This window comes from Papilio polytes, unplaced genomic scaffold (assembly GCF_000836215.1).
Source record: "Papilio polytes unplaced genomic scaffold, Ppol_1.0 DF823980.1, whole genome shotgun sequence".
Taxonomy (NCBI): domain Eukaryota; kingdom Metazoa; phylum Arthropoda; class Insecta; order Lepidoptera; family Papilionidae; genus Papilio; species Papilio polytes.
In genome coordinates this window covers 3268775-3289045 of record NW_013525224.1, presented here as the reverse complement: position 1 = coordinate 3289045, position 20271 = coordinate 3268775, and the positions used below count along the sequence as shown (strand labels likewise).

Here is a 20271-nt window from a genome sequence, read left to right as displayed (position 1 = left end):
ACCAGACAATTAATGTTGTAAGTACTTAGTCACTGGGAGTTCGTTTTAAATCCTAGGAATCTAAATTGGTACATTTGTAGAACTAATTGTAGGATTATTATCTGTTTGGTCATAATTGCACGACATAAAATTTCAAACCATGTAATTTTTTACGCAAAAAATTAAACGGTTAGTTGTTTCGACAAAGATCCCAAAATAAGGATAACATATGGATATCGATTACCTTATACATATGTAAACAAAATTAGTACTTTAGTAAATTCTTCGTACTGTTAATTGCAACAAAAAAGAATGTTACAAAATGAAAGATTTATGTCATAAAATCGATACGTATGAGTACACAAAACAGGAATTTCCCGTAACATCGTAATTATTCGGTAGGTGAAGCAACCTCACAAATGTAATTACTTGCCTACACCCATATCTGATCTCTATCGCATATATAATTTCATATCGATTATAAACAACCATGTATTTTAAGATAATGTTTTGCTTCCGAGAATTATTGATTGATTGGTGTTGTCGATCGAGTAAGCCTGCATTCAATAAACCTAAGTGTTTATTCATAAGCTCTATAAATACTGTGTACACTTCAATAAAATTGTAAAGCTTATCGATAAAAAATACATTTTTATAGTGTATACTATTATGTGTACTTATCGATATAAATTCTAATTTTTATCGATAAGTATACATTGACTTTAGATATCAATAAATACATGATTCCATTGTTTTTTGTATTAGCAACATCGGTTGGCAAAATAATAACTTTCCAGTCCATGAATTGTGAGTTAATTCAAGAAAAACATATCCCCGTTCTCTTGATAATAAACGGTTGACCCACATTATGCTTCGATTAAGAAATGGGTCAATTATGCTTAAAATTCCAGTGACGTGAAAATACTTCAAGATACGTTTTCATGTCCACACATAACCAATTAATTTTTTTACCTTTCTTCCTTTTGTATTGTCTTATTGGGTACCACATTTTTTTTTAAATTTTCGCTTGTGTAAAAAACTTATTAACTTTAAGCGTTTATTAAGTTATTAACGACTCAAAATTTTCATTATTAAATCACCTGTAATTTCTAAAAGCTTTTAATCTATTTTATCCTTGCACTAAACTAGTATTAAAATGCATAACGGGTAAAGCAGTACTTCCTCTTAGGACCTAAGTGTACCTTGTCTATTTCTATGCGGGAAACGAGTACGATAATTGTTGCGAAGACAAATATTTGCCGGTATTTACAAGGTAATGTTTAGCGGATCGCCCACGCTGACAGCCGCCTATTAGTGTCTACGAGCGCCGGACTCCCTGAGGTTTAGGCCCTTTCAGACTGGCATTAACCAAGACTGGCTCTTTCATACCGGTACGCTGCCACTCGCTGTAGCTTTGGCCCTCAACACTGCCCCGGGTTATGACAGCCCACTTGATCAAAGCTGACAACTGGCGTTTAATGAAAGTCATTAGATGAAGACGTTGCTCTAATCTTTTGATAATTACGGTCAGGTTGAGTTTTGTCAGTCCAATGAACTGAGTTAACACTTGCTTTCGCCCGCGACTCTGTCGTGTAATGAAAAAAAAAAAACAAAAGCTAGTAACCTACGTGTATTTCCAGACTATTCTGTTATATATTAAGTTTCACTGAGAACTGTAGAGCAGTTTCAGTTACAAACTCTAAGATTCATCTACCTACACTTTCGGACTTGTAATATGTATTAGTAAGACTAGTAAGACATAATCTTCAAGTATGACTTGTTTTTTTTTTTTTTAAGTTATTGTTTTCAAAACAAACCAACAATACTACTACTATTAATATAGTACAGTAAATGTATTTCATTTTAGGTTTATCTTATTTTTGGTTTCTTTGTCTTTATTATAATAGTACCTTGGTCTATTTCTCGCAGTAATGACTTCTTATTATTTCAAAATCGGAATTACCGGTATCTGAATTTATCGCTGCTCTCGATTGCTTACCGCGCAATTTAATATCTAATAAATTCAACATTGAATGCTAACATGCCAGTTCAGGTATTTCGCTCAGTTCGTTGGCTTAATGTTGTTTTTGAAACTTTAGTATGCTGTATTAATCTTAGTGAATTTCTGTAGTTTAGATATTTTTACGCAATAATAATTAGTCATTAAAGCGAATTAAAAAAACAAATACAAACAAAAAGACATCTAAATTTAAGGGAGCGTCGGTAACATAGGCACATAAGGAATAAGTAATGCGCTCAAGTTCTGTAATAAATCTTAAAAGAATGCTCTGGCCGCTCCCAAAAGGATACTCGTAGAAGCGTTCACCTTCTATTTTCCTGTTATTTATGAGCCTATGCTTTATACTAGGACCGCGAGCCAAGAATAAAGTGGGTAACTAAAATAAATGACTGAACGTTACCATAATCATACATTTCTTTGCCCTATCAAACTTTACTCTTAATGAAAATAAATGAGCATAGTAAGTAAAATACTAAATCGAGGTATCGTATACATGAAGCAATAAGATGCTATTAAAATGATTTAAAATAAACAGATCTTTGTTGTATTTATTCTATATTTCTTAACTAGATTTATAAGCAGAAATTAGAATTAAAAACCATCAATTACAGCTCAAAGTTTAGTTTTATCCATCGTTCATCGTAATGAACACATACCCTAAATTTGCAGATAAGAAAGAGCATTTCATAATTATCACATCATTGTCCTCTTGAATTTAATAGGTTAAAAGCGACTTAAAATTAAAATAAAATTTCAATCTGTAACAATTAAGAGAAATAAAAATTAATTGTATTTGTTTTTAGCTTTACCCAAGAAATATTTATGTTTTATTGTTTACAATGGACTTATGTAAAATACGGTGATTAAAAAAAGGTTAAGCTTTTAAGCTGTCGGGATGGGAATAACGGTTAAAATGAAGGGTTCCTTAGGGTTATGTGACGCGCAAATCTTTTTGTTTGATCAGGCGCTTGTTGACAACAAATTCGTTGACGTTAATCCCTAGACAATGGTACCGTTCCATGGGACAAGTCAGATGACTGCTCGACCACCGACGCGTCGCTTTAAGTAATGCTAAATCTCTGTGTTAATATTTATATAAATGCTTTTCCTCGAAATTATTGCTTTGATGAAAGTTATTCATGCACATAATCCTAAAGAGGTCTTCGTATTCTTTTGAGTGTTTTATGAGGCAGTGTTTTTGAATCTTTATACTAACAGTTTTTTTTTAATCAAAATGTATTGTTATTAAATATCTTTAAAACATGTATTATTTTAGTTCTTTTATCGATAAAACATTACTGATTTTGGGTTGAAAATGAGGTTGTAATATTTTATTCTTCTTTTAACATAATTGAGAAATCTAAATTCAATTTCATTAACTTACCAATTAATTTCGATTTCGTAGTCAATTAATTTTAATGAAGTCATTAAAACACGACATAATTTGGCAGACATGTTTATTCATACTTGTTAAAATTCAGCTTTATCAATCAAAGCAAGTAAATTTTATTTACAAATCCGAGTGAAAGACGAAATTATACAAAAAATAAATAATTACAACATAAATGCTTACATTAATTAATGATAAATTTGGTCATTAAAACCAAACGAGAAAAACATCTAGAGTTGGAAAATTTTGGTTTCCACGAACTTTCGTGTAGATTTATAAGGATTTTTAAAGCTAAATTATAAATCAATTTAAATGCACTATATTACAATAATGATGCAATTTTTAAACACATTGATTACATTTTCATTACATTCAAGTATATGAAATTAAGATATTCATCCGCTTATAATTTTTCTTAACATATTAATACCGTTAATCCACCCATAACATTTAGAAATATTAATGTTGATCGAGAAAAATATAATTACTCTGTTTTTTTTTTTACAATAAATGCTTCGAATATTTACACATACGTACATCTTTTTATTGCTGAAGAAATTCAAAGTTACTAAACGTTATAATTTGAATAAAGTATGTCTATTAACTATTAACTAAATGTTAATAAGGACTAGGCTGTAAAAATAGTTCTAATTGTTAGTTTAATTTACCACACTTTTACAGTAGATAATAGAAATTCAATGTGAATAGTTCCAAAACAAAATGATAGTGAAAGGTTCAAATATGAGTCACACTAATGAAAGTATTCATCTTTAAGCATAATGTACACATTGCTTGTTAAATACTTCAAATAACACCTACATATGTAATATTTACAGCATACACGATTTAATTTAAAATTAAAAATATTTTATCTTTAAACGATTCTTAACATATTTACATCGCTAAGTTGTCTGGTGTTTACCTTACTGTGTTTCATAAATATATTTTATAAGTACAATTTACAATTTCCCTAACACTACGTACGAATCGATAATATGTCACGCAATCATAGCGAACGATGAGCAGAAGTGTCTATCAAAAGGAAAATAACTTAAATTAAATCACAAAAGAAACCATCTCACAAAATACAATATTTATTTACCTTTCCGCATACACTCATCAGTATCACATAATAATCAGTTCATCCACTTTAATACGAAGAAACGTTTGTATCTTTTCACGATTTTGTTCTAATGTTTAGGAACTCAAAGCACGTTCATCGACGGACAGCATATCGAAGCTGTGACGTCACACGATGACGTCATTCACGGAATTTTCGTTAGACGCAATAGCCGGTGTTAGCACGGGCTGGAAACAATGCGACGAAGGAGTAAAATCCTCGACCAACTTCCGCTTCAGAACAGATGATGATCCCACATACACGTTGGTCCCAGGGAAGGTGCCCCGCCGTCTCCTTCTCCATACAATAGCAGCAAGCGCGGCCAAACCAAACGCTATCATAGCTGACAGACAGCCAAGAACTAACTCAGAATCTGGGGCCCGTTCGGGTACGCGCTCCCCTCTCATGGAACTTACTAATACTGACATTAAACGGTCCCCTTCACTAACCTCAACATCTTGTACGCTCTCTGTCGAAACACGTTGAGCTCGACTCGTATCAATGGTCATTGTCTCTGACTTTTCGTTATCTACACCCGGCGTCCGAGAGACCAGTTCCACTTGAATGTGATAGATTGTATCTGGCCAAAGCGATAAAGTAACACGTGTGGAATCAGTAAAAAGGTTTCCTTTCAGCCCTCCGCCGTCGACTTCCCACGTTACAAGATAAACGCCACGCGCGATCCTCGGTTCCCAGGCGATTTCACCGATCACAAGGACTTTCTGATGGATGAGAGAAATTTCTTTTAGAATCCATTTGTGTTCGTCATGGCTAGAAGAGTTTGTGTCGCGAGCCAGCCACATTTCATCAGGACTGTAAATGGTGACGAGGCCTTGAGGGTCTACGACAAGCACTCGAAGAAGTGCGCCTTCATTATTCGGCGGTACTCTGGTAGCGAGGGCCTGGGTCTGTATGATTTGTCGCCAAGGTCCTTCTGCTGCTCGGCGCATGACCACGTAGACGAATGGGGCAGGTTTTGTGGAGGCGCGTGGTGCCGGCGGAGGCCAGCGGGCGAGAGCGCCGCTGACTCGCATCACGCCTTCGCCCTTGGTGTGTATGACAGGCTGTGTTTGCGATGCCCTTGCCGCTTCTGTGTGGAACTCACACGCTACCTTACAACCTGGGAACTGTAAACAATATTTGCTCTAATTAACACTTGAGTTATAGAGTAGTTCTTACTTCGGTTTCTGTAGTTATTTGGATTCCCTTTTCATTTGTAGTTATTAGGACAAAAAAAAACAGTGTATTTATATGTAACATGTAAATTAGTGTAGAAGACGTTATAACAAATGAATTATACTTACGCATATATCTTTTTCATCGCAAACTGCACCCCATACTTGATAGTTCGACTGAAGTAGTTCACAATTCTCCCAGCACTGCAACAATAAGAGCGTTGCTTTAATGATGTGTGTAAAATTTAAATGAAAGACGCCAACACTTAATTGGACATCATTGGCACGGATTGTCACGAAGGGACAGTCTTTGATCTCTTGCAATGATAAATGGAAATTGTAACTAGTTAGCTCTAGCGCTATGAATTAGTGGAATGCTATTCACAATACGTGCACAGAAACTTAAGACTGTGTAAGTGCAATGACGACATAACAGCGATCTTATGCTGCTTACTAAAAAATACCTCGTAATAGAATATTTTTTTTATTTTTGAAAATTATATCACCATAACATTAAGAGTCAATTAAGCCCTCCTTATTTTTTTTAAAAACATATTTAAACTTTTTGTCGAAGTTTTAAGATAATACAGATAATTATTTGTTTAAGCTGGCCACGTCTGTTCGGATTTAAGGTTGGCGTTCGATACAAATCCAGCATTTGTCATGGGCCACTCATTAGTCGGAGCTGACGTTAACTTGACGCCGAGTCTCGCTTCGCTAAGGTTTAATAATTTATAAGAAGCAACGCCAACGTCGGTTATTAATTACTGATATTGACAAAACGTCCTGTCGCCTGGATGCCCGAGAACGTTTGAAGTGGAGATGTTATTGATTTTACAGACTAGTCACCATTAATTTGCATTTCTATATCGTGTATCTTATCTTGGAATATCGGTATTTAATTTATCACTAATTAAACGAATTCGTGCCATGCTGTAGCCTAGGTTATAATTATAATACTAAGTAATTTGAAAATGTTATTAAATGGATTCAAAATAAACTAAAAATGTTTTACTTTACACCACTTCGCCTATTTGAAATAGTGAAATTGAAATTAAAGAATTACAAAAAAGAATACGATCATTAATCTTTTCTTAAAACAACATGAAACTAATAAATAACGTTTTATATGAATAATTTTTTTCAGCCAAAGTGTTTCTTTGAATTAAAACGTGGATACTTACCATAAAACAGTCGGGGCCTTGCAAACACGATGACTCCCCGCCGGGTCGAGGCGCCGCGAACTGCGAACAAACACACAAAATGTCAATCATTCACCAATTTATCGAAATACACAACAAAAAAATAATGAAAACAACATAATGATACAGAACGAAATCAATGATTCATTGTCAAATGATTTTACTGGACATTACATGTAACAGGGATATGACCCTTGAATTATTTAATTCATTTACCTTGTAATACTTTATTGATTAGTTTAAAAATTTATAGATTTGGTAATGCAGATACGTACATTGGTACGAAGATTTAAACTCCCTGTGCCATAACATTTTTTTAAACTGATCTTTCAAACTTTTTAAGCCATTGTAACAAAGTTACAAAAAAATAGTTGAATTTATCACATAAAATTTATCACATGTCTTAAAACGGGTCACGTCAAAACATCAAAATCGTTACCACTAACCGGTCCACACAGGACGACCTTATCAGAACGTTTCTCTAACATGATATATCTCAAAATTCTTAATTAGCACTTTAACATTGCGTTCAAATCCTAAAGAGGCTACATAAAAAGGGACATTTAATTATACGAAAGGACACCAATACATTACACGTTATCTGAATTCGAAGTGGGTTTTATATTCGAGAGGATAAAAAGAAGAGAATAAATGTTCGATTCGAGCAGCGAGTTTAATGTATTTGATAAAAGTGACATGCATCTGCTTACCGTCGGCTGGTCGTTTTAATTGCCTGATATGCCAATGGGCGCAGTTGCAGGCCCAGGCCAGTACTTACGGTGGCTCGGATACGTCAATGCTCTCACGACTTACTTGATAAAGTGATTTTTAACTTTCTAAATGGACTCTTTCAAAGGTCACGATTGTGAATTTTATTAAAAACATGACTCAGTTTTATTGCGATGTTACTCTATTGTATTTTATTTTCTACGACATTTATAATATTAAATTTCGTACAAAGGAACTTATCTAAAGCTGTTCTCAATACTATTCATTCTGTTATTTCTTTACTATGAGTATGCACGATAAAGAACTGAAAGTAAATTTAAACGTTGTAGCTCCATGCAATCTATCAACTTGACGCGGTAAGCCATAAAATTGTATTTTTACACCAAAGAAGAATGTCATTTTTCCTTACTTTTTGTGTAAAGTTAAACGTACAACGTTAAAGGTATGACAGCTTTTCAAACGAATAAAATATTGCAATGCAATTTCATTGACTTTTAAATCCCAACATTGGAAACAATTCATCAGAGACAATGTAATATCATATTCGAGTCAACGCGGCGTCATAAAAAGCTTATCCGTTGAAAATAAATGTTAAATCCTAACCTCAATAATACAAAGCAATTCAAATAGGTAATATCAAGCGGTAGCGAAGAAAAAGAAATTACACTATTAGGTCACTATCATTCCCGCTAATGACGCCAATCTCTAGCAAGAGCCATCAGGCCACTCCGGCCGCCCGTTATTAGATGTAATCATCGTAATTTTTCACACAATTTATTTTTTTTTTGGATCACGATACAACGCCACAGAAGTGTTATTTCACGTCGGCTAATGACAACAAAAAATGTGGTCGAGAGCGTTGCACTGGTAGCTGAGAGAGGCGCGTCGAATGTAATACGTCTATATTGGAGTTTTATGCTTTGTTTATCAAGTGTTAGACTCGGTACAAAGTTTACTTATTTATTTAGGTAAATAATAAGTTACGAATAATATTGGTCAATGGTCATTAGTCTGTCCTAAATTAGTCATGCGATTTTATAGCCCTTTGGGTGATTGATGGCAACTTATCCTATTGCTATATTTATGGTTCTCAGTTAAGCTTAGGCTGTTATAATTGGTGCCTTACAAAAATGAGATAAAAATAAACAAACGAGACAATCTTGTAACTTTCTCTGCTTATTGAAGTTGATTACAAACAGCAAATCATTTATCATCACTATTACAATAACTTAAAGCCAGCGCTTGAACAATCAGCTACTAAGATGAATTGGACGTGTTATCAATTAGAATAAATTATATTTCCTTCTAACTGTACCGAATTCTACTTTCGCCATTCCGTATGCGCCACAAAGAACGTTTAACCAATTCAATTACAAAGTATTGTATCGCACGACGCCGTCTCGAAGAGTTTGAAATATGAAAGTTAAACAAAACAAAACGGACGAATGTACTTCGCCGACTGCAAAGGGAAGTGAGTGAATAATGAACGACGGTGATTGAAAACAGCTCTCCGAGTGGGCCCGTGTTTGTGTAAGATGCCGCCACAGATTACTCTTTTGTTAATCAAACAGCGCTTATTGAATATTATTTAATTAATCTTTACTATTTGACTTTATGCTGTTGAAAGCGATGAAGAAACATGAATGAATTTAAAAGTTCAAAAGTCGATTATGAATTCTGATAATCAAGAATAAATTCTTCTGGTGAAATATGTCTCCAATCTATACTTTGACTCCATGAAGTATGTAAATTGTATCAGGATTTAAGTCAGTTTTTTAGTCAGATCATGAATACCTACGTTGAAATTCATCGAAGTTAAATGTTGCTCCACTCGGTACCAATCTTGCATTGTTCATAGGACTTATGGCAACAAAGATTAAAAAAAGACATAAAAAAGATCATCCTATTTTAAACAAGCCTGGATCTCCATACATAGGTAAAAAAGTAACAAAAGCTATTAAATATAATCGTTCATGATCCCAGCCCGAGGCTGCGCAGGCATCGACTAATCGATTGATAGACACACACACGGCCGTTTACAATCAATCCATCAGCGTTTATGTAAGGCGTAACTACCGATGATCTTCATTTATCATTTTGTTTTGTGAGTAGCGGCCGGACCACGCTCGCGGGTCAAATCAAGAGTTCATACAAAACAAATATACTTTTAAACTTACGATGTCCGCCATTATCAATTTAAAGTGTTGTTTTTTATCCGTTTTATCAATTTATCATTTAAACAATGAAACTAAATCAAGACTTACCAATGATCTAAAGTATGTATCATGCTTGAGATCTTTAAGAGTCTTAAGATAACTAATCTGTATGTCCCTTTTCATCTTAACAACAATGTATGTAAGAAAGAGTTCGATGCGATTGTATTAGAGTATATATTCTAGTAAAAGCAGAATTTTGCCAACAAATAATAGCCTTGTCACCAAATATATTACGAAGTGAAAGATGGACAAACATAGCAAAAATATCAAACACCACACAATGTTTTTCATCGAGACAAGCAAAAACAGTATGAATTATGATTTCTCATAAAGATAAAATACAATCTAAGCCAGCGCGCCAAATGGAGAAGAAAAAAATGTAATATTCTGCAGGGAACAGATACCACGACTCGTAACAAGAACTCGGATCGCAGTGTACCTGTATTTGATACGAGATGATATTAAAAAGCACCGAGCTAAGTCCATTTCGACGAGGATTGGCGACATTAAATGATTTACTTGCTCATTATGTTGTCAATTTAAGACTTCTTTTCACTTATCTACTTAAAGTTATCTTTTACTTCGGATTCTTTGACAACGATACAAAAATGGAGCCAACTACGTAGGTTATTTCTAAAATTATTGCCAGTATTATTTGTAACTAAAACACAATGTAATTTAAAGACATCAGGAATCTAGGACGAAAATTTGTATCATCGACAAAAATAATATTAGATTTGTGCAGCATTTATCGGGCGTAAAGTACATAGGCAAATCTAATACAAATTTTGTAGACATTACGTAAACTTTCTCAAAAATTTCCGTGTTAGATCCCAAGGATTCCTCAGTCTAGATTTCTAATACCAAATTCAGATTAAGAAACTAATAGGTCATCAAATAACTCAGAATGTCTCAGAAATAATACTCGATTATTGTGAACGAAGAACAAACTAATAGCTAGTTTTATTAAAAAGATAATAGCAAAAATAAATAAATACATGAAGCGGCAAATGTGTGCGTCCACACTCCTCCGTACGTTAGTTGTTATTTCATTTGATGTAGAGAAGGTAAACTCTATTACCGGTCCGTTTTTACAAGTAGAAATTCAATTTCAGCTTCCGCCCTGTTCTTAGTGAAAAGTAGGTTACTGGATACGGAGAGACATAAATAAAATGAAATGAAGTAGTGCTTACCTTTTAAGAGCGGTGCAGTCTCGAGTTATACCACGCATCGGTAATTTCAAGTTTATTTTGACAATGTTATAACACTAATGTAATACATTGCGACTCTTTGGTATAAATTCGAATTGACTTAACAAATTTTGAATATCTGTTACTAATGCAACTGTTTTTTCTTTTATATTTAAAGGTTGAGAATTAAGAACGTGTCATGATTTAAAATAAAAGATCGCTGAGAGATAATTCCCCGATGGCAATAAAAGATCGGCTCTACATCATTAGGTCTCGGTCACAACATGAATTTTTCATGAAATATGGACTCGTATAGCCCCACCTTTATTTTAAAAGTACAACCTTCAACAGTATCGGCATTATTATCTTCGCCGATACTTCTCCTTTCGGACTTTTTGCGACAAACCACGCTGTTTTATCTCGGCTTTTGAACAAGGCTATAAAATTTCTCTCAATAGTAGGAAGCGTGAGGTAGAATTCATTAGACACCTTTCGAAGTAAAATAGAAAATAAAAGTCAAGTCTGTTGTGAACAAAATTGCAATTCTTTCGATTCGATTTTTATTGAAGTATTGAAGCTAAAAATAAATGTATGGAACCCAGTTGTTTATGTATGCAAGGCAATCGACGCTGCCCCATTTAAGTATTATGGACATCCTGTCAATTTACGTTATTGATGTTATATTATAGCGTCATTAAGTTTTTATAAACTCTACCTTTTCCTTTACACCGCCTATGATTATGAAATTACGTGATAATCCTTAAACTGTCTTTAAATTATACGTCAAAAACTGAAGAAATTTCTCTTATAGTGAAAAAAATAGATTTGGAATAGGTTTTTAATAATGACCACGCTATTTTAAGTTTACCTTCGGTTTTAAACGATTAACTAAATTCAAAAACTTATTGAAATACAGTTACTATATCGACATAATAAAATGTTGAATGTATTTATTCGCATCCATCCTTTAATCATGATAATTGCCGCGCTGGTCGGCTCTCTGCATTCAATTCCAGAGGTGAATTTAAATAAAATAGCGACAGCGTCGACCGTTTCGGTGCGAGAGGAGACATGTAAAGCTGAATTAAATCAGGCCGCTACAATGATATAAATGGTCACAAACACGTACCAAATTTGATCATGCTGCGAATAAATTAAATAGGAACACAATCAAGGATTAAATTACTGCTCGAGGCTGACTCCTGCCTTCTGCCGCCCACGCTGTCGACACACGCGCGACATCTCGCGCGCCCCGCGTTATGTATGTAGGTGCCCTAACATATAATATTGTGGCACATTGTGCTCTGCGACCGCATATAAATGCTCCGAGAGCAAATAAAACGGTGCTATAATTTCAAATCATACGGACAGAGAATGGGTGTGGACGGCGCTCTCATTGTGTGGAAATGATGTAACCGCTATTAAAAGTGTGGGCCGTATCCCTTGAATATTTCTTGCAACGAAGACGTCGTAGGGTCATATCGGTATTTTATATCTCAGAGGAGACAATAGCACACATTTCGAACAAGAAACTGGCTCCGTACGTTAAGTGGTTATGGACCTGTATTTTAATGACGTCCGACATACATTTCCTGAACATTTTAGCGCTTTTCGTACATCTAGTATTTCCATAATAGTATTTTCGATATTCACACAATTATGTACAAAATCTTAAAGTAAAGGCAGTAAAGGAGCTATAATGTAAATAGAGAAATTCAAGGATACACGTTCACAAAATGTTCCTATAATGTACGATTCGTGGGAATTTTCCGTTAAATCTCGCTACAAATATAAATTTCCTTTTACGTCAGCGTTGAATAAAGGATTATCAGAAACTACTTCTAATAGTTTCCGAGAAACTTCCCAATTATAAACTGGGTACTATCTTTATTTATTGATTTGTGTATAAGGAAACTGGTGAAGTTAGAATAATATTTAAACGACATATACCTGTTCCTATATAAAAAATGTCCTTTTATTGTTTTGAAATTATGATCAGTACTATAAAATATGTTAAAACCTTGTCCCTTACTACACCTTTATGAATTGTAAACTTAACAAATTCCTCTGAAATTCATCGAAGTTGAAAGAGAGTCGTGTCTCTGCTAGGGATGAATTTATTTAGCACCATCTCTCTCTCTCAGCATCAATTTTCAATATCTTCGTCTCCCTCTAACACGGCTCGTCGGTTTTTGTAAGTCTCAGAAGTTACGTGGAGCATGCGACAGATGTGCGCATGGATGCGGTTGCTAACGAAGCGTGTTTGAATTGGGATAATCAATCAAATCTATGATTCGTTGACCGTGAGCGGCTCTATGATTTCAAATCTAGTTACTACAAAAAGAAAGCAATTCTTCTTGGATACAAATCCAGCGTAATATTTTTTATAAGTTGACGAAATCAATCAAAATTACTTTATCTTCAACATCAGTCGAATGGTTTCCCTATGAATCACCAGAAAAATTTGTCGCCCAAGTGCGTTTTGTCTTCTAATCTATATAATCTACGAACACAATGTGGTCGAGAATATTGCGAATACCTTTTAAAAAATTCCAGTTTATGAAAACATTTTTATGAATGAACATTTAAATATAAACATAATCTAATGCTCAATTCTGCACAGTGCTGTGAATAGGGACATCAGAATAACAGTCAATTTATCTAAATATTTACTGAATGGACAACTCCATTTAGGGATAAATGCAAATATAGATAACACTAGTTGTATCAGAGTAGATTTAAATTGACGGAGAACTAGTAGAATGCAATTCCGATACACAAAGAGACCGTTACAAAGCGTTATCGACACCGAATACGATAGACGCAATGCGAAAATTATCCGCAACCACTAACATGCAATTGTAGGAACAACGAAGGCGTAAGGAGGACATCCCAATGGTTATGTTTGCCATGTATCTGATTCAAGTTTTGACGTGTCGTTTATTCCGCTTACTATATGCCGCAGATGCGATCATTTTATTTGTGTACGCGCATTGGAATATTGGCTTTAACATTTGATTGTACGTTGTCTAGCACTGCAAGTGGTAAATGCTCGTAATAAATAGTTATCACATTTGAATATTACATTTATTGTTCAAGGTGGATCAAGACAACCAGTTTGAATTCCGGCTTTTGATGTATCATATATTTTTTGTAATTTCAAAGTAGCAAAGACTTATTTTACTGTTAAGATAGCCACAAAATAAAATGAAACTGATTTTAAAATCGCACAGTTTGATCGAAAATTTTCATATCTAAAAGGTCCCGTTCTCAGAAATCAATCAGGAATCTCATCTGAGATACGAAGTACGACTTTTGCTCGGATGTATCGATTCAAAACGTGAACAATGCGGGTATGATTAGTTCAAATGTACAGTTAGTTGGAGCTCAGTGGCTGAGTCTAGAGGCATTTCCTTTGATCTCTATTGACGATGAAGATATTACGATAGAGCCGCAAACCCCGCATCAAATCGAGACGCATAATTCATGTTAAGATGAGGGCTTATCGTTCAACACTAATATCTATTAAACTAATCTGGAACAGAAGAGTTTTTACGACTTTATTTACGACTGCGGCGAGACTAATTTCGACTGAGAAAATTTAGAAGTTATAAAGTACGAAGAGCAATTAAGGGTTCCGAAGGCGTGGAAGTGAATGGACGAATATTTTAACAAATATTTACACAGGCGGGCATACAAACGGTAGCGTTAAAAGCGAAGACATGGGTTTAATCCAAGGCAAACAGGCTGAAAGAATTACAGCAGCGGGACACAAACACCATAAATGCTCGTCGTTCCCTCGGGGCGAGGCTCACAGGAGCATCGCGCGTCAAGTGAGGTAATCCTTCCTAGCGTACGGTTTACACTAGTCTTGTTAAGGCGGCGCACCTCGATTCAAAATGTAAATGACTCGCTTAGAAATTCTCAACTGGATTAAGGTGTAATCTGCATATGTATGATATACTTACGAAGAGATGATACTATATTTTAAGAAAGGAATGTACTCTTATTTTACGTTAAAATGCTATTAAAACAAGTGCTGTATTGTAAACGATAACCGTAAATATCGAACAAAGTTAACGTCGCAATAAGTTCAAATAAAAATACATTGGCTCCATCGATTTCAATTGGACTTGTTTAGATTATGATCTTAGAAACTGGCACGTTTAAGTGTCGTGGAACGGTATTTAGAAGTCGACTGCCGTTACGATGTACGGGAGCTGAATCGTTACTGAGAATAGCGAGTACATAATATTTAATGCCTATTATTTACCTCGCAGTATTTAAACCACACGCAATCATCCACATTTAGTTAGAAGCAATTTGGTTTGAAATTAACTTAGACGCTTATTTTCATATCGTATTAAAATGAGTATTATAATTGGTGTGTAAAATAATCGTTTTATTTAAGTTGTTATTATGGTGTAGATGTTGAAAGATTTAAGAAGACATAAACGAGAGAGAGTTGCTCTTGGTAATAACATTTTTACTACAAATTAAAATGAAAAAAGGAAATGATAAAACTACTATCGAATTAAAAAAAGTTTTCTATAGTATAAAACACGTATTCCCCTTAACTATTTTACCCACCCTAAGAACCGTAAGTGGGCATATATCACGAACTCTTTTTGCTTCATCTCCGCTGCTAATTACCACTCCACCGTGCTGTTGACTAAAGCTTGGAAACATGGAAACGGACAATAAACAAATACAAAAAAAGAATGATTTACATTGTTTTGCTGGAGTACAAAGTCTAGGATGATAAAGTTTTTTTTCCTGTATGTCGAATAATCCTTCATAGATTTTCTATAAAATGTTTCTAGAAAATACTGAAAATATGTTTATTTTTTGCTCAAATAGAAATAACTCAAAGGTAAATCTTGTTGACTTACTTGCTCATTTTATTATTGATTAATGATTACCTACATATCATTAGCTATAATATAATCATCGTCTTCGTTATCCTACTCCTGTAAGGTCGGCGCAACAGGTTTTTGTCCTCCACGTAACTCTATCATACATCATCTCAGTCATCACTCCCTTCTTGATCATGTCACCTTTCACTCACTCCATCCATCTCTTTTTAGGTCTACCTCTACCGGTGTACCTTTCTACACTCAAAACTAACATTCTCCATTAGCTATAATTATAATAAAGCGTAAACACACACTTCTTTGTTGCCTAAGATGTCAGCAATTACAGCATATTTTTGAATAATACTTTTTTGAATAAAAAGCCCTACATCTTCGTCACGCTTTGGGCTATATATTTTCACCTCAATAAACTTAGGGGGTAAATGTTTTGGATACAACCCTAATGTGGGAAAGACACCATGAGCTACGAGCTGCCAACATCAAGGAACTAAGGTAGTCATTTATTATGAATTTGACTTTGACTATTCACAAATGTAAACAATGAAATAAAGTTTATATAATTTCACGCGGATAAAGCCGCATGGGAACAGCTAGTTAGCTATAATATCTAATATTAAATAAAATGTTGCGACGTGAACAGCATGAGATAGGAAGTCAAATAATTATAGAATGATAATTAGTTAGTGTGCTTTATCGCCTTGTCAAACAGATGCGGTGGAGTAACTGTTGATTATCATAATATCATAATTCATTCTTTCGATACAAGCTAGATGAATATCATTGATACTCATAACTGTGCGTTTGATAAATTATTATTAATAAGCTTCCGCTAAAATGTAAAAGAAGTTGTTTTTTTTTTACTTTATGTCGCAACCTAATTGGTTTAACGCACATTTTAAATTTGAAGTGTTGATTTCCGCCGCCAAAATTCATATATAACATTTGTCTGTAAAAATTCATAATTCTTGCTTCAATGTGAAGAGATACTACAGTAATTCGAATTAAAAAATACTCGAATCAGTTCCCCTGTTTACTTTAAGTACCAAAAATGTTGAAAAGTAAAGGGCAATATAAATTCATTAAATAGTAAACATCATTATCCCGGTCGGCGTGTAGCTAACAGATCTACAAGAGGAAGCGTATCGTAAAGGCAAGAACTGGTCGACTTGCCTCAACTGAATTTATGGCCAATTAAGACGGTGTTAGCCAAAGCAACTGACATCAAGCGCAAATTCTAATAAAGCTGCAATCGATTATATGCTTCGGAAATATTTTATACTAACGAACGTACTTTATAGCCTTTTAAAATGTTTTTTTTTATTCAATTTATATTCTGACATTATTACAGATAAATAATATATTTAATATTGCAATTTTAGAAAATATCCTAAAGAATCGGCTTAGAAGACCATGTTTCCTATGAAATTAGAAGAACTTTTAGTAAATTCAAATAAAAATGTATATATAAAGTAATAAAATAAAACTTATAAACAATCTTCCGTATACAAGTTATCGCAAAGACGTTAGCTAACTTTTCTTAAACATAATTTTAGGCGGAAAGTTTAAAATAACAAAGTTGTGGAAAACGGCAAGTAAAAAGTGAACTAAAGAAGCCAGATGCCGCAGACAGTTGGGAACAACTGGCCCCGAGTTGCTTTATAAAAAGTTAGCTTTTAAAATCCCCCCGCTATAAATCAATAGGCAAGAGTTCAGAGGAAGTGGAAGGCGCGAGACGGATATTTACTGTGATGGTGCACCCGCGCTAGCTACGCGATAAATCTCAGAACCACTCTTTGTATTTAATGCTAGTTTCACACGAAGGTACCCCAGTGACGTAGTACAGTAAGGCATTGTAGTACTGCTATTACGCACCCACCAGAACAGCCTTCCTAGATAAAGTCAGAAACGTATGTGTCTAACAGCAACTTTTACTTGTATATCTCGTGTTATTTTTATTTAATTGCACGATTACACTATGTCCAATAAGTGAGGGTCCAAAGAATATTAGCTCTATATTGTCTACTACTACCCTCGTGATAAACTCGCCTTAACACCAGACTTTATGAGAACAGTAATCACTTATATAACATGACAAAACGCTTCCAGGACTTACTTTATAAGAACTAATAGAGCGGAAACTTTGTATTTTACGCTAGGTTTCCTTTAAACTCGACAGTCCGTAAAGAACCGTATTAGTGGAATAACTAGTTTAGTGGACAGCTTTTTATTCTACGAACCCTCGTTATAAACTTGCAGGAAACGTAACACTGTTTTAAAAAGAACGAAAACTAAATTACTAAAAACTTACTTCAAACATTATGTAATAGATAATTATAAAGTAGAAATATAAAAACATTATTTGTGGGTTTAAATAAAAATTATTAACATTGCATTTTTAATTTTTGTTTTTATGATGGTCAAGTGAATGTACACATAAATTTCCTGTGGGTTAATATTGGTACTCATTGCAATGGGTAACAGTAATGTTAAAATTTACGGTTCGCACACTCGCAATAGGCACTTGCAGCATCTCTGTCCTAGTAACCTTAAAGGTAATCTAACCACCAGGCTGTACTGAGGAGTGCCCCGTCTACTTTCTAACATGTATTAGACGCATCTAAATATTGAATTATCTGTAAGATGCTAGAAGATTATACAAAAGACGTATACATTAATATTTTCAAGAAGTTTTTATTGTTTTTTAATTAATTTCGGTGAAATATTCTCGAGTAAAACAAAAATGGAACAAACCAAAGCTTTGTCAAAGAATAACGTTAAATTACTAAAAGGAAGAGAAGGGTTAGAACAATTTTTTGGTGTCAGAAAGTGTCACGGTTCGATCGTCATCCAATTTACTCGGTGAGACCGTTCGGGACTACTCTTTGTTGCTCGGTCACGCCCGCATCTCAAATCCCATCCATAATACTTTGTATTTGTACAATTTCTAATTAAAAGATGCTTCTAAATATCTTAATGAATATATGAGTAAATTATATAGAGAATGGGACCTTTAACTCCAATAGATGTCAAATGAACTGATAGAATGACTAACGGTGCATCCTAGCGAACAAGGACGGGAAATCTAAGTTTGTCAAAAGATGTATAAAAACGTACTGTGAGTTGATTTATATACGTTTACATAAATTTAAAAATTATTGTTAAAATCAGTATTACTATAATACTGATTTTCGGCCGCGACTTTGTCCGCGTGGAATTAAAACAAAACTTATGTGTTTTTCCAGACTATCCTCTACATCTATGCCAAAGTTCATCGAAATCCGTTTGGCAGTTTAGGCTTCAAACTAACAAATGTCCATCCATGTAAACTTTCGCATTTATAATATTAGTAAGATAAAATTTGTGCCTCATATCTTGCGAGACTTCGACTTCCATCTTTATGTGATATGTCTGTAAGTAAACTAGAAAAGGGAGGTCTTAAGACGAGACATCGTAGTTCATCTGCAACTTATCTTTACAGAGTTAAAAAGTACAAATGCAAATACCACAAGAGAATCAACAACAAGAACAAGACTTAAGCCGGAGGTGGTAAGAAACATTATTGTTATCTACTTGCATAGTTTGAGTACCCACTTAGAGCATAAATGCTACTTAATTCAGCAAAAACAAAAGCGGCAAAGTAAACGCTTTCTACCGACGCCAACATTGTACCTACATAATGTACCTACTCGACTACTTATCTAGGTTAATAGCAAATACGTACACTAAGCTAGCTTCCCAGTGAAGTTTGCGCAAATATATTTCTATACGGACTACGCATTGCGACGAAGCTTTGTAAATACATTTATATCTCAAAACTTACTAAGACGTGGGAAGGTCTTTGAACAAATAATCGTAAATAAGATCATGTTTATGAACTAACATTACATGATACATTTTGTTAGCAGTCATAAAAAATAAGCTACGAATTTGCAGAGTTATGAACCATTTACAAAAGTTTGGTTTAGCTTATTTTTTTAGAAATCAACTGCAATTGATAGCATTGTTCAGTGTTCTTATAACGATTAAGCAATTTGTATTTACATATGAATAAAACGATATCAATCTAGGGAAACAAAGTATCCAACGATATAACGTAACGAGAGTTATACATTCAGCCGCGACAGGGTTCGACCCGGTACCATTTATATTACAACCAATAAATCCATAGAGGCACAACGTTGCAGCTCCAAGCCATATCGAGTCGGGTTATTCAGTTTGATACGATACGGGACTAAAGCCAGCTTTCTTAGATAAGGCGGGTTCAATGCAGTGTCGGCTCAGCCTGACAAATGGCCGCATCTCTGACGTCACCTCACAATAAATGCTATGAGCTTATAATATGCAAGGAAGATGTAACGGGAATAACAAATCGGATA

General features: G+C 34.3%; 1 protein-coding gene across 1 annotated transcript in view; it reads right to left on the bottom strand.

The window, feature by feature from the left end:
- Positions 1-3631: 3631 nt before the first annotated feature.
- LOC106101598 overlaps positions 3632-20271 on the bottom strand; it is a 32679-nt gene continuing 16039 nt past the window's right edge. Inside the window, exons 2-4 of the mRNA XM_013280884.1 lie at positions 6869-6928; positions 5814-5888; positions 3632-5636 (exon numbers count right to left, since the gene is read on the bottom strand). Coding sequence (XP_013136338.1) covers positions 4638-5636; positions 5814-5888; positions 6869-6928 — 1134 coding nt within the window. The 3' untranslated portion in view covers positions 3632-4637. The remainder of the gene's footprint in view (positions 5637-5813; positions 5889-6868; positions 6929-20271) is intronic.